Genomic DNA, 16,771 nt, shown 5'->3' with positions numbered 1-16,771 from the left:
AAACGCGTTTATTGAAATTGCTCTTGGAACTTGGGAAGACAGTAAGCCGAGAGCAATTTTGTGGATTGGCAAAGATGGACGGGGCTTCAAACACGATATATTTCATAGTTAAAGAAACCGTGTCTATATAGTTTCATTGTTAAAGAGATCACATTATTGACAATTGCCCAGACAAGCATCTTTCTTTATTTTATCTTTTCCAGTGGCAATTAAGAAAGAGAAGCAGCCATAACGTCTATATAATCAACAAATGAGGGCAAAATTTCTGCACTGCTAACAATATGTCAATGCCACACCATGTAAAAACTGAGATTAGCTCAAAATATGAGTTGCAGATTTAGCAATGCCACATTCAGTGATGCAGATTGAAACCGTCCTAGCTAAATTAGATAAGTAGAATAAATGGTACATAATAAATTCAGGATAAGTAAGTTTTCAAAATCTGCTAGTTCACTGACAAGTAAAAGGGGAAAATATGTTAAAATCCAATTTGCAATTATAAGGAAGTATATAGACAGTTCCATGAAAACATGGGTGCAAATTGGGTACTCTGCTGCTGAACCACAAACATAACATCGAAGCAATAGAAAGTAACTAAGCAACCCGAGAGATCTTTGAAAAATGGAAAGTATTCAAAACAAAAATATGGTCAAGCACCAACTCTACCAGCATCACAAGTAGTAGACGAATCAAAGCTCCATTGGAGTCGGTTCATTCATACTGCTTCTGTCACTAACAATCTTGAGGGCTGGTATTGATCTTAACTTTAACCAATCCTCTCCACCTTCTTCACATCGTTCCTCAACAGTCGTACTTCCTCTTACGTCAAGCTTCTTGAGAGTAATAGGCATCCTTTCAGACAATGACTGAAGTGTTGAGCAGCGTTTGATCTTTAATACGGTGAGAGAACTAAGGATGTGAAGAGAAGGTAGACTTATTAGGCTGGGACAATCTTTGCATATGAGAACATGAAGGGAAGACATATCTCCATCTCTTAAACCCTCCCATTCTTTCAGCTCCAGCATGTTCCTGAATTCAAGTGACTTCAATGACGGAAATCCCACAGAAAATTCAAAGTGAACGCGTTCCAGTGCAGGCATATCTTCAATACGGAGAGATTCAAGGAACGGGAGATGTCCAAGAACTGGGAGCAACGAGCATTCTCGACAACTCTGCAGGTGAATAGTTCTGAGTTGGGAGTGAACTGAATCATTTAACCAACGTGGAGGAAAAGCCACACCGCAATAGTTTGTTATCACCAATTTTTTCAGATTTCCATGAAACTGAATGTGACTAAGGACTATTTCAGCATCATGCTTATTTCTAGGAATGGTCCATTCCAACTCAAGTTCCTCGAGCCACGGCTTCATGTCTAACTTGGCCTCTGCTGCCTCAATTTCATCTTTTACATTTTCAAGTCTCAAGAGATGAAGCGATCCCTTGAGAAATGCCATTTTCTTCAGTTCCATGATAGTATAACCTTCACCTTGACCAACAACAAATGCAGACAGGGTTTGAAGATTTTTTAGTTCTCCAAATCCTGGTGGCATGTGTGTTATTCGCCTATTCTTATCAAACTGAAGATGCCGAAGGTTTCCCAAATTCCTGAAGTTCCTCGGGAAACAAAGAAGCTCTCTGCAATTAATCAGCTTAAGTGTCTGTAAATAAGGGAGTTTACCTATTGAATTTGGAACAAATTTGATAGGGTTACCAGACAGATTTAGGTAACGGAGGTGCTTTAAACAACCAACTAAATCTGGAAGCTCAGTAATGCCCCCTTGACTCAAATCCAATACTCTTAGCATACTGAATTTCTGAAAGAGGTAAATTGTTCCTTGACCAACATTTGCACCATTGTTACATGTCAAAAGGAAGGTCCGTAATCTTTTGCACTTAGGAAATTCCTTCAGTTCAACAGACAAAGAACTGTTGCAGCAGAATGACAAATGACGAATGTTTATAAATGATGGGTAGCAAGATGGTCTATCATTATCCATCTGCAAACATACATCTGTAGAAATGAATTGAGCCATTTTGTGAAAGAGATCATGCATTTTGTGTATCTTCTTGTCTATTGGATCAGGGTAAAAAAAGGACCTCCAGACCAGATCCTTAAAGTACTGCTTACCAATGTCTTCCATTCTTCTTTCACCCATAGGTTGAATGAATCCTTCTGCCATCCAAAGTGACACCAAATTTTCATCTTCAAACTTATGATTTGCAGGGAATAAAGCACAATAAGCAAAACATTTCTTCAATTCTGTAGGAAGATAATGGTAACTAAGTGCTAAAGCTGGAAATATATCATCTCTCAACTGAGTCAAGTCCCACAAATTGCTTTTCAAAATGGCATCCCACTCTTCAAAAGGAATGCAATTCATTGTACTCCCAAGTATATTTGCCATTAAGGGCAATCCTTTGCACTTTTTGGCTATCTGTAATCCTAATGCATCAACATTCTCTACTGTGCAAATATTTTTATTTAGAAGTGCCCTTTGCTTCATTAATTCCCAACAATCCTTGTCATGTAAAAATGGTACGAGGTATGGATCTGAACCAACAAGACTTGGTACACCTCTACTTCGAGTAGTAACAATAATCTTACTACCCTTTGAACCAGATCTTAATGGTGCGGATAAGACCTGCCAATCATTGTACTTCTCACTCCAAAAGTCATCTAACACAAGCAAAAACCTTTTACCATTAAGCAATTCTTGAAGTTTTCCTTGAAGTGGGTCTAAATCCGTGAGTTTGCAACTTTTCTTCGTGACTGACTCAATAATTGATCTTGTGACTCTAACTACATCAAATTCCAAAGACACTGAGGCCCATATCTTCAATTCAAAGTATTTTAGGATTTGCTCATCATTGTAAACAACTTGAGCAAGTGTTGTTTTGCCTATTCCTGCCATTCCAACTATGGAAATTAAAGATAAATTATGGCTAACCATATTAGCGTCAGATAGTAACCTTTGAACGATGTCTGCCTTTTGAATATCTCTCCCAACAATTAATGAATGATCAACGAATGAACTGCTCCTGTTAGCACTATAACAATAGGATTGCGCTAAGGACGTCACTTTTGTACCCTCAACTTTGAGTGATTCAAAAGTGAAAAATTTATCCATTTCGCAAGCAAGATCTTCTAAGTCTTTTCTTAATTTACTAATTTCACGCGGCACATCTAGTCTTCCTGAAGACAAGATCTCATTGCGTATCAGGTTTCCACTAGATGTTTGGTAACAATCAACTTTGGACTTGGCAAGATCCATTTCCAATGAAATCTCCTCTAGAAGGTCATCTGCAACATTTGAAAGCGTCTTGACGTCTTCAAGCCAGAGCTGCCATGCCTTCTTGCTGCTGTTGCTGAAGAAACTGTTCCAATGGCCATGCTCCACGTACTCAATCATGGCCTGGATTCTTGAAAGAGCTCTTTCCAGCTTTCTTAGTTCAGCATCAACACCCCATATCTTGCCTATCTCTTCTAAAGCAAACTTGGCTAACCCACCAAGTAAAACCTGGAACGAAGCCGAGATGAAGCCTGAACGTAGCTCATCCTTGATGCCCATAATACCTAGCAGATTGATTTCTAAAAGCAGATGCAGAAAGATTTCTAAAAGGGAGACAGAAGCAGCTAGAGAAAAATTGTGTGGTTATCACCAGCCAACTGCTTGGCTCTTAGCTTGACTTCTCGAAAGAAGACAGATGACAAAACTTAAGTAAATACATTTTGGTCCTTATTATATAAGACTGAACATAAATGGTCCCTTCTCTTTAAGACGGAAATTACTTTTGGTCCTAGTCAAACTGGCGGTAAATTTCACATATCATCATATAACTATCACTTTTTTTTTTTTTTTTTACCAAAGTCACTAATTATGTTTTCTAACATAAAAGTTACGTAATTATTATTTTTTTCACCAAAGTTACTTAACTATATTTTCTAACACAAAAACCACATAAAATTATCACTTTTTTTCATCAAAGTCATTCAACTATGTTATCTAACATAAAAGTCACAAAACGTTTAGCTTACTAACACAAAGTCACTCCTACCGGAATATTCAACTTTCGATGGGTAATATATATATATATATATATTTAATCTAATACACATTCAATTAAAAATAATCGACTTGACCCAAAACACATGCAGAAATTAATATTCTAAAAGGGTGGAGGTTGACACCGAATTTTGGCTTACCATATTTAAAAAATAACATCTCAGGAAGCCCTGATTGTTAAAAAAAAAAAAAAAAAAAAAACACACACACACAAAATATCACTTTCTACACATATTTGCATTTTTCAGCAATTTATTGATAATTATCCTTATTTCTATGCCTTGATCGTTAAAAAGCACGAAATTGCACTTTTTACACATTTTTCAATTTTTAACATAATTTATTGATAAGTATCCTCAGCTTTGTAAATATTAGAATTTTATCAATTTGTTGTCATTAAATTAATTTCAATAATTATTACTTTTTCACAGTCATATGCACATGCACAACACAACACTACAATTTTATTTCAGTAAATAATCAATATTTAATTCTTTACAACACGGTGCATATTTCAAGTATCAATCACATTTTATTTAATTTTTCTTAATTGGATATTATTATTTTTATTTTATAAGTATATTAGTTATGTTTTAATACAGTCCGTCAGTACAGGAAATCGAAAGTAATTATTTTAAATACGAATCTGACTGTGTTAAAAGGTCCAAACAATACTGTGTAGTCAATCTCGTGAGGACACGTCACCAATCCATATGAAAGAAATCCACAAACTTCATCTACGCATGTCAAATTTAGGCCCCGTTTGTCCATAGATACCAAAAAAAAAATCACTTTTTTTTTTTGGAATTTTGGAGTTGGAGTTGTGTTTGGCCATAGTTTTTGAAATTGTGGTTTTTGGTGAAATGTAGTTGTAAAAAATTGAAAAAAGTGAATTTTTTTTGAAAAATAAGTTTTTTGAGTTTTTGGTATTCCGGAATGCAACTTCAAGTTGTATTCGGAATTCTACGCCAAACGCTGATTCCAGAAAAAAGTGAAAAAAAAAAATCGGAATAAAGTGAATCATTCTTATGGCAAAACGGGGGCTTAATTTAAAGAGTATTTATTTTATTGGGGCACATCCATCATATTTCTTTTCCCTTCTTTTTCAAATATGGACCCCACTTGTTCCGTCCTTTTTGACTTTTTTTCTAAATTCACTCTCCCTCCCTCATTTTTTCTTCAATTACCCACCAACCTTATCTTTTGTCCCCTTTGTTGTACTATTTTATTTAATGAGAAAAGGCATCATTTTTTTCTAAACTTGGCATGAAAACTCACTTTAGCAACTAAATTTAACTTGTATTTATATACCCCCCTTAACAGCTTAAGTTTCAATTATTTTCAACCTCCAGTTGCTCAGACCAGTTGAGGGCTGGGTATTGTTTGACACGCGCGAGCTCATTGGTCCACGTCATTATTTATTCCCCAACTTATTTTTACCCGCCCCCACTTAAAAAACCCAACCCAGCCCCAAATAACCCGAACTGTCCCAAACAAATACCCAACAATCGTTCCAAATCAACATTTACGCCTTTGCACTACACAAGCACACCTTTACACTACACAACCAATCATTCTAAAGTCAAAAGCCCAAAACATATGTAAATCTTGTCGTTTTAGAGTGATATTGAAGATTAGCTAGCCACAAAGGTACACGATTCTTGTATTTTGAAGTTAGGGTTTCTCTAGATTTCGATTTTACTGTTTTACTTGCAAAAAAACTTTATCTTTAACTTCTATTTCGTTTTTTTTTTTCCGTGTAAATGGTAACTGATTCTTGTAATTTTTCAGTTGTTTTCGATTTTAGGTTTTGTGAAGAAAATGGATGATGTGTTTGTGACTTTGAGGTTTAACCACAGAGGTAATTTAGGAAAAACCCCTCGTATTAAGTATGTTGGAGGTAGTGTGACAGATTATTTTGATGTTGATGTTGATAAATTCTCTTATTTTGAGCTTGTTTACTATGTTAAAGAGATAATTTACAATGTTTCATCTTGTTGTGTGCATATTAGACTACCTAAATGTCGGTATCTAGTAGAAGTTAAAAGTGATAGGGACATTATTGGTATTGTATCTCAATTAAAAAATAGAGATATTGTTGTAATTTTTGTCACTCATCTTGTTGAGGAACCCATTGTGGTCCCCCCATTCCTTTCTAACCCAAGAATCTCTCAAACAGCCTGACACAAATTTAGGCTCTAAGAGGTCGTTCGGTACACGGTATAAGGTGGATATGTTAGCATTAACTTTGAGATTAATTTTGTACTATGTTTGATAGAAAGTATAAATTTGTCCTGGGATAAATTTATACCTTCTACCAAACAAAGTATAAAATGAAGTCCAAACTTAAAGATGAAATATCCCACCTTATCCCATTAACCTTGGGATTATTTTATCCCATCTAGGAGATGGGATAAATTAGTCCCAGGATTATAATCCTGAAATTATAATCCGGGATAATTTAGTGCACATACCAAACGACCCCTAAATTCTTCCATCTCTGATCCTTTATAAATTTTTCCTAACTCCTACTCTCTCTTTTCTCTTATTGCAGAGCTATTCCCTCACCTTAATCATTTTTATTCTCTTCTTTTCTTCAAACAAACACACCTCTTTTGTACATACACAGTTACACACATTTACATATGTAAACATACAATTGTATATATTACCTCAACATATACATAGATTATATTTCTCTTCTCATTTTGTCACTGCTAGATAAGCTTCACTGGGAAAACACTATGGCCGGATTTTATTAGATCTGATCGAAGACGAATAAAAACCGAACACCAACCGCCACTTTCCTTCTCAAATTCATCAAGTTCCAACTGATTGTTGTCCCATTTTCTATTTTATTTTTTTATTTTGCATATTTTGATGCCTCTATTTTTGTTGCATTGATGCGATGCTACTGCTATTGTTGCTTTGTCCACGAAGTTTTCCCATTTCTGTATTTTTTTTTATAATATTGTGGTATCATTTTGTTGGTTTACTTATGTCGGACATAATTGATTTGAAAAAGAAAAAAAAAATACTACGAGTGGCCAATGAAAAGATAACCGTCGATTTTGAGGCCTTCATTTTTAAAAGACGTATATATATTAATGTTATCAAGGATATGGTACCCAAAAAAATTATATGTTTTATAATTGTTCTCTGTCTAACGGTTGCATCTTATTTATTTATATGTTACTTTTTTACTAACATTTTTACTAAGTCGTTATGCAGGTGCCCGAAAATACACCCCAAGACGACGCCCGGAAAGAATCGGAAGATCTTCATTGAATCACTATTTGTATTTACTTTCCGTATATTTTAAAATTGTACAAAACATAAATTTATAGTATAGTGAACACTTTATTTTCGAGATGTCAGGTGGGAGAGTATTACTTCTGTTTATTTCAAATTCACTAATCGTTTAGGCAAATTTTAGGCCGTAAACACATTTTTATGACCAGATTAACTAAATACACACTTGATTAAATTTACATCTTTAAGCTAGGCAAAGCATGTCAACTATGTCTTATTCTCTCTTCTTCTTTTTCCCCCCCTTAAAGCAACATCTTTTATTATTTTGGTTGATAACAAAAAATCATGTTTGGTAGAGTAGTGTATTTCGTATAAATTTAGGACCACAAAATTAAGCCTTGATCAACTCCTTGTCAGTAAAATTCAAAGCAATTAACTCAAGATAAATGGAGTATTTTTCAACAATTTTGACTTACAAAGCATGAAGCTTTATTAATGATTATGGAATTGGACTTTAAAATGAACAAGTAGAGATAGGAACTGCTCTTATTTGAAGGATCCAAGTCAATGCCCGGTAGTCTAACATCATTTCATTGTTACGTCATTTTCTTCTACTAACATTATTTTTCTATTTATACTAACATTATTTTTATCGTATACTAAATATTATTTTTATTTATACTAATGTGACTCATACTGAGATTACTTTATCATATACTAATATTATTTTCTTTATATTAACATCATTCATTTTCATACTAATATTTAACTACACACATTCATATACATATACCGATATCAATATTTTTGTTACTATAAAAATATTCATTTTTAAATCATTCCTTTATTTTTTGCGCATACCTTGTTCTTTTAGCCACAAAAATGTTTAAACCCGTTGGTAATCGCATTTGCGGATTTCTTAGGGTGCTTGATACCTTCCCTGAGTAATCATCAGAACCCTTACCTTTCTCTGGTTTTTCAAAATAAGGTTTCATAATACCTTTTAAAAAATGGTTTCCTAATTCCATAAAAATTAGGTGGGAATAGTCAAATTATGAACGTTCTTACCATAATGTTAAAAACGGATCGTAACACATGTCGACTCTGCTGGGGATTTATCCAGATTCTAACCAAAAGGTTTTTCGTGATATTTTTGTGGATAACTTTTAATTGCTTTATTTATTTAAGTTCTTTATCTGTTTATTTTATACGTATGCTGACATTGCATTTCATGGCATATTTACCGCCAAATGGCAGCAAACAGTTTTTCACACACTCACAAAGCGGTTATGCGATCTTAGCAGCCGTCTTTTACTAAAAACCCTTTTCGGAATTTCATGACGATTAATTGGTTCGCGAGCCGTCCAATGGTTGTCATTATTCCAGCTCGAGTTGTCCACTCGGGTACAAGTCTCTTTTCAAAGCCCACTCTAGTCAACTTAAGATAGAGCAAAGCCAAAATCCATTTTTTCTTAGGTGCATTCACTTAAGTTGGCTTAATACCCAAGGTGTGTCCAGTCCATTAGTAGAACACCTTATGTCGAAAAAGGTCCACGACCTAAAGACAGTCATCCAACTACTTGATAAATTTGAAGGATGTACGTGCCAAGTTATACGAATCGTATGCTCTCGGGGTTGGGGATTGTTTAACCATTTCTCTATTTCGCAGGTATCATGAGTCGAAAGAAGGGTATTCTTCATCCGAAAGGCGCTCAGAATCGTCGATAAGTCCAAGAGCAAAGGATCTTCCACAGAGTATTAGTTTAAAAATTTCCATGTGCAGGAATGACATTTGTATCCCTTTCCTTTATTGTGTATCCCCCATTCGGCTTAATACAGTTTGTATAAAATTTATTTTTGGGGGCAAACAGAACGTCTCATAACGGCATATACACCCTTCGAACTCGCTAGGCTTACCTTTGGCATAACGGTCACATGTATATTAGGACACACTTTTATTTGAATTACTTGATTATTTTACAAATTGATTCATCTTGTATCCGCTACAGGACTTTATTTGTTGTGTCTTTATTCATTATTTTCACATACTAACGTATTTTTTTTCTTTTTATTTTTCCTTGTTTAAACAATTTCCAAAACCAAAAAAAAAAAATGATTGACTCATGAGGACCACACTATCCTTTTCACAAAACATAAGTCAAATTTCTCCTTTTTCAAGAGAGACAACATCGTTCTCATAACTCACCGGAGTATCAATATCCGATCGGACAATTGATTGGCCACGTGGCCTAACTCTAGTTCCTCTCATTTTACATTTTAGAGTGCCTCTCACATTTTTCCTAAACTTTGCAGGGTACACCGCTCCGAACATTACAGCTCGGACCTTACGAAGCATCACCTTCCGATTTGAACAGACCAATCAGGGGGGTCTTTGACCATGCTGTCACTCATCCATTTTATTATTCTTGTGACTTTCCTACTTTCACCCATTGCTTTTATTTTTTGCAGGAAGACCTTCCCTGCAAACAGTCAGGGATGGTCCTAATAATATATAGTCTCCCGAGACGTTCCAAAAAAGAGCATAACAAAGAGTAGTTCCCAAAATAATTGGGAGACATTCCTTTGATTTCAAAGTTAGCTGGCACTAGATTCAACGAGGCATCGCTCCGAGTTTGTCTATACTTTTGTATTTTGTACATTTAATTGATATTCATTATTTTTTTTACAAAGTCAATTTAGAGAAAAATCCCTTTAGATCGTACTTCTTCTAACATATTTTGACGAACTACGCGTGTCTGATTCTCACCACACAGGTGTGATACGTAGGCAACCCTTCTTGGGTCCGACACCACTTAAATAAATAAAATCTAGTCCTTATGGAATGCTACCCACCGAAAGTAGAATGCACCTACCAAAGGGACACACTTTCCCGTCCACCTTAGAAAGGGACACCCCTCCTTGTCCACCTCAGAAAGGGACACACTGCCTCGTCTACCTTAGAAAGAGAGTTGTCCACCTAATAAAAGGACACACTTCCCCGTCCACCTTAGAAAGGGACACACCTCCTTGTCTATCTTAAAAAGGGACACATCTGACTCATCCACCTCAGAAAGGGACACATTCCGTTTGTCAACCTTTTACATTCATCCAGTCGAGGATAACACCTGTCGCTAAGAGGGCCATTGCATCCGTCCTATCATAGTCGCATTTTACTTTGCATTCATCTTATGGGGGACCATCATTTGCATGCCAAGAGAGCCATTGCATTCATCCTATTGTGGACAATCATCATTCGTCCTAACGTGGACATAATTTTACTTTGCGTTCGTCCTATTGTAGACAGTCTCCAGTCTTGCATTCGTCCTATCATGGACAGTCATTAGTCGCCAAGAGGGCCATTGCATTCGTTCTATTATGGACAGTCGTCATCATTGCATTCGTCCTATCATGGACAATCACTATTCGTCCTATCGTGGACACAATTTTACTTTGCATTCATCCTATCGTGGACAATCATCAGTCGCCAAGAGGGCCATTGCATTCATCCTATCGTGGACAGTCGTGAGTCTTGTATTCATCCTATTATGGATAGTCATCAGTCCCCAAGAGGGCCATTGCATCCGTCCTATCTTGGACAGTCATCATTATTGCATTCGTCCTATCATGGACACAATTTTACTTTGCATTCATCCTATCGTGGACAATCATCAGTCGCCAAGAGGACCATTGCATTCTTCCTATCGTGGACAGTCATTTCATTTACATTCGTCTTATCATGGACAGTTTTACTTTGCATTTGTCCCATCATGGAAATTTTACTTTGCATTCACCTGATTCTTATCTCAATGAGATGCGTAGGCAGCCCTTTTGGGTTCGGTACTCTTTATTCAAGATAACAAAAATATTTTTAGAATCATATTATTGACTTGGTTGGTACCAACACAATTAGGAGTGTGCATAAGAAAAACAAGAAGCAATTAGTATGATAGAGAACACTGGCTTCGTGATAAACCGTAGATTCTTTTGGTACCTTTCATTCGTACTTTTGTGACACTTGAAAATATTCTCTTGCATGCATCTAAGATAAGAACAAAACTGACCTCATTGTTTCATTTGCACTGTCTGGTGAGCTTTAGCATTGTGTGGTGAGCTTTAGTTTAAGTTCAATGGCATCGCATTGTGATCTAGAACTTGGCCTGAATGTCTGTTAAGTCAAAATACTGAGTAACACTTATTGTAAGAGAGGATCGTAGGCTTTCTTTGACCCGATTGAGCCTTTCCAGCCTTCCAAATAACATTATCCCTCGCACTCCCCCTTTGAGCCTAAAGCCTTTTCTTTGACAACCACATCTTAGCTCATACCTTTCTGAGTGCTTACACGCACTATCCCTCTCTTGGCCCGACTTCCCTAAGTGCACTAGAAATGTGCAAATTGCAGACGAAGACCCAGTTCGAAACTGCCAAAGGCAAAAGTTGCGAAAGTCCCAGAAAAAAACAAAGAATGACTTCACACAATAAAAGAGCCAAAAACCTCAACAATGTCAACCGAAGGAGAAATTCGAAGAAGAAAAAAGATGAATGAGGAAGTAACACTGAGAAGGGAGAGAAGCTCCAAATGAAAGATTCAGAAGAAGCCAATACGAAAGAAAGGGACATCAAGGCAAAACAAGTTAGCATTAAAGCATATCAAGTATCAAGCACATACACAGTGAAACGCCCAGGGAAGGATTAGTCACTCTTTACCCAAACGATATCCTACCTATTCCTAAGCCTACATTACAAGCCGATATCAAACCCTACGTGATCCTCTTCCAAGTGTTCTCATATTAGTGGATACTTACATAACGGTCAAGCCTATGGTATTACAATTGCATGCATTGAACATATTTCTGAGTGTGAGTGTACTTCTCTAGACGTCCCAAAATCCAAAAATACTGAAACATGTGTGAGGAAGGGACTTTTTTTCTAGTGAGCGCACTTGAAACGTGAGGATAAGTATAGTTCGAAACCTTTGCTTAAAGCAAGACGAACAAATCCTGTTTATACTTAGGTATGTCTGATGTACTATCTGAAGCTATGAGAATTACTCCGGACTCAGTCTCGGTTAGACAAAAGAAAATAGCGGGAATTCTTATACACAATACTAATTGTTGGTACTAACTGAAATCAAGACGTGATTCCGTCTTTTTTATTTTACGAAAATTAAAAAGAAAAAAGATATGCTGCATCATGATTTTTCAAGTTTTGATCACTCTCTTGCACAAAAGTTATTCTCTTTTTCCATGGAGTCTCGGTCATACAACTCGAAATTAGATTTCCATTCCCCAGTAGCATTTTGAACTATGCACGACCTGATTCCTGTCTTTGTGGGATACGTAGGTGCCTCGTGGGCTCGATCACGTCACACAAAATGTTCACTCTCCCTTGGGAAGAAAGCGGACAGAACTTTTTAGAAGATCTCAAAAATTCCAAGATCAAATATGAGAGCTCATCAATGTAGTGACACTGGGACAAAAATTTTCGAGAATCCTCAAAGATTCTCAAAAAATTCACCGGATACATTATTTCAAGGAGTAGTGTCAAACTCTGATATCGCTTCCGGAACTACGTTCGACCTGTTCTCATCCCAATGAGATACTGAAAGAGTTGGTTTTTGTTATGTGATAGAAAAATCTTTATGTTGGATGATTTTCTAATACTTGGAGCCAAAGGATGCTCAATTACTTGGAGCTAAAGAATGCTCAATTACTTGGAGCCAAAGGATGCATTGCTTGGAGCCAAAGAATGCTAAAATGTGGAGGAGAATTGAAGAGCTCATGTAGCACACTTGGAGCCCAAGTCATTTTATGCCTATAAAATGAGAGGCAATTCTTCTTTGTTTAGCATCCCAAAAAGTCATACAATACATTGTAGTGAGTAGAGAGTTGAGAGAGCAATTCTCTCAGGTGTAATTGGAAAATCTCCCCTTCCTTTGTTAATAATATAAAAGCAATTGCTCTCTGGTGGACGTAGGATCATTTTGATCCGAACCACGTTAAATCTTGTATTCTTTCTTTTACGTTTCCGCTAACGATTGGTATCAGAGCGTTAGGAATCTTTGAAGATCCTAGGAGGAAGAACAAGCAAAGATGAGTTCCATGAAGTTTGAAATCGATAGATTCAGTGGACGCAATAACTTCAATATCTGGAAAATCTAGATGATGACGTTACTGTAGAGGGAAGGTTCAATCCATGCTATTGACGGAAAGTATCCCGATGATACATCAGCTTCCGACAAGAAGAAGATTGAAGGAGATACATTGAGTGTAATCCAACTGTCCCTTGCACCTAACGTTCTTTGTGAAGTGAGTACAATCTACGAAGAACGACCACCGATTATGGGACAAAGTTCTGAGGCTTTACCGGGGCCAGATCGGTGACAACAAGGATATTGTTACAACGGCGTCTTCACACATTTAAGATGGGGTCGGTACTTCGTTACATGATCGTTTAGGCGCGTTCGATAAACTTGTCATGGACTTACGGTTGCGAGGAATTAAAAAGGACGAGGAGACGAACTGCGTATGCTTTCTTTTCATTGACTTCGGGATATCGTGATATCGAGAATTCAATGATGTATAGCAAAAGCCTATCAACCTTGAGCAAGTGCGGCAAGCACTTAACTCGAGTGATGTGAGGAGGGATTTTGAAGGAGATAGAGATGATCGAGCAAGTGGGCTCTTTGCGAGAGGCGGACTGAACGGGGAAGGAGCAAATCAAAGCACGGATCAAAGTCTCGTGTGAACAAGAAGAATGCAGATTGTTGGGGCTGCGGCAGGAAGGGGCACTTTGAACGAGATTGCCTAACGTCAAAGTCCAAGGAAAAGGCGAGTGCATCCACAGTTGAACAGGTACTTGATTCTGATAATGATTATGTGCTTACAACATCAAACAATAATGGAAGTTATGGAAACAAATGGGTGTTAGAGTCTACTTGTACTCTGCATATGACATTCCGAAAAGACTGGTTTAGCAACTATGAGAAAAGTGAAGGAACCATAGTAATGGGAAATAATGCAACTTATGCAATAGTTAGCATTGGCTCAGTTCGGGTTCGCTACCATGATGGAGGCATTTTGAGGACTATTACACAAGTCCATCATGTTCTGATACGAAGAAGAATTTGATCTCCACACAGGTGCTCTGGATGAACAAGGCTACAAGTACATGAGCGAAGGAGGAACTATGCAGGTGACTAAAGGTTCTTTAGTCATGCTGAAAGGCAAGCTAGAGGATGGCCTTTACACATTGGCAGGAAGCACCATTGTTGGCTCTGCAAATACATCTATAGTGCAATTATCTAATGATGACAAAGCAAGATTATGGCACATGAGATTGGGTCATATGAGCTCACGTGGACTGGAGATGTTGAGCAACCATAACCTTTTAAAAGGTGAGAAGATCAGCACCCTTGAATTTTGTGAACACTGCGTTCTAGGAAAGTAGAAGAAGGTCAGCTTCAGCACTGGCAAGCACAAGGCCGGAGGGGTTCTAGACTACATCCATTCATTTGCTGGGGTCCTCTAAACTTCCCGTGAAGGGCGAAAAAAGTTATTTTCTTACTTTTATTAATGATTTCTCACGAAAGGTTTGGGTGCGTTTTTTGAAGGCAAAAAGTAATGCTTTTGAAGCATTTAAAGAGTGGAAGATTTTGGTTGAGAATCAAATAGAGCGAAAAATCAAATATCTTCGCACAGACAATGGCTTGGAGTTTTGCAATGAAGAGTTTAATGATTTCTGCAAGGTTCTTGGAATCTCAAGACATAGGATTATCAGGCACACCCCACAACAGAATGGAGTTGCCGAGAGGATGAACAGAACTCTTCTTGAAAAGGCTCGTTGTATGCTCTTACAAGCCAAAATGTCCAAAGTATTTTGGGTTGAAGCAGCTCAGACCACTGCTCACATTGTCAATCGATCTCCAACATCGGCGATTGACTTTAAGACTCCGAATGAAGTATGGTCAGGTGAACCCTCTAACTATTCATACTTACGAGTATTTGGGTGTCCAGCTTATTATCATGTTAATGAAGGAAAGCTAGAACCAAGGGCTAAGAAGGCCATATTTGTAGGGTATGTGGATGGAGTAAAAGGGTACAAACTTTGGTGTTTGTCTTTACTCAAATTTATAGTTAGTAGAGATGTCACCTTTGATGAATCCTCTATACTTGATCCCTTTAAAGTTTTCGTGGAGTTTTCAGGAAACGTGAACAACGAGCAGGTGGAGCTTTCGGTGGAGCTTACTAAGGAAAAGGATCAAGAGACTCAAGTTAAAGATGAGTCAAAAGATGTAGATCTTGAAGAACTTGCTGTCAATGAACCATACACAATTGCAAAGGGAAGGGAGAAGAGGCAGATATGAAAATCGAAACGTCTTATAGATCAAGCAAACCTGATTGCATATGCGTTCGTAGCTGCAGAAGAAGAGATTAAGTATTCGGAGCCCTCCTCGTATGTTGAAGCAACTTCTTGCAAGGATCTTTGCACATATGGCGGTTAGCCATGCGAAGAGATGGAGTCTCTTCACAAGAATCAGACATGGGTCTTAGTAAAAAGGCAAAAGGGGAAGAGAACAGTTGGATGCAAATGGGTCTACAGAAAGAAAGAGGGAATTTCTGAAGTGGAAGATGCCAGGTTCAAGGCGAGATTGGTTGCAAAGGGTTTCAGTCAGAAGGAGGGAATTGGCTACAATGAGATTTTCTCTCACGGTAGTGAAGCATAGCTCGGTCGCGTGCTACTAGCATTGGTTGCACAATTTGACTTGGAGCTTCAACAGCTTGATGTCAAAACTGCTTTCTTACATGGTGATCTAGAAGAGACAATCTATATGGATCAGCCGACTACACATGAATTCTCAAGGAGTGCATTTGATATCTGTGTGTATCACAAGAAGATGTCTGGTAACTCAATGATTTATTCTTGTTGTATGTTGATGATATGCTTATTGCTGCTAACAACATTACAGAGATAAATGCTTTAAAGAACTGTTGAGTAAAGAATTTGACATGAAGGATTTGAGAGCTGCAAAGAAAATCCTTAGTATGGAGATTTCAAGAGAAGACGGTGTTGTACATCTTTCTCAGAAGAGGTACATTGAAAGGGTTCTCGAGAGATTCAATATGCATACATGCAAGCACAGCAAGTACACCGTTAGCTCCTCATTTTAAACTTTCGAGTTACAAATGCCTCGGTCAGAAAGATGAGGTAGAGCATATGTCAAAGGTTCCTTATGCCGGCGCGATTGGTAACATTGTGTATGCTATGGTATGCACACGTCCAGATATTGCTCAATCTGTAAGTCTGGTAAGCAGATACATGTCCAACCCAGGAAAGAGGCATTGGGAGGCTGTCAAGTAGATATTGAGATATCTCAAGGGAGTTTTTAATGTTGGTCTGACCTTTCAAAAAGGTGGTGGAGGTATTTCAATTCTCGGTTATGTGGATTCTAACTATGC

General features: G+C 37.3%; 1 protein-coding gene across 1 annotated transcript; it reads right to left on the bottom strand.

Annotated features, from left to right (window-relative positions):
• Positions 1–689: 689 nt before the first annotated feature.
• Positions 690–3,569, bottom strand: LOC132061399 (putative disease resistance protein RGA3). The gene has a single exon (XM_059454228.1). It carries the CDS (start codon positions 3,567–3,569, stop codon positions 690–692), a length of 2,880 nt encoding a protein of 959 aa, XP_059310211.1.
• Positions 3,570–16,771: the final 13,202 nt, after the last annotated feature.

This window comes from Lycium ferocissimum, chromosome 6, assembly GCF_029784015.1.
Source record: "Lycium ferocissimum isolate CSIRO_LF1 chromosome 6, AGI_CSIRO_Lferr_CH_V1, whole genome shotgun sequence".
NCBI classification, from domain to species: Eukaryota; Viridiplantae; Streptophyta; class Magnoliopsida; order Solanales; family Solanaceae; genus Lycium; species Lycium ferocissimum.
Note: the sequence above shows the minus strand (reverse complement) of the source record. Positions and strands in the feature narration are given on the sequence as shown.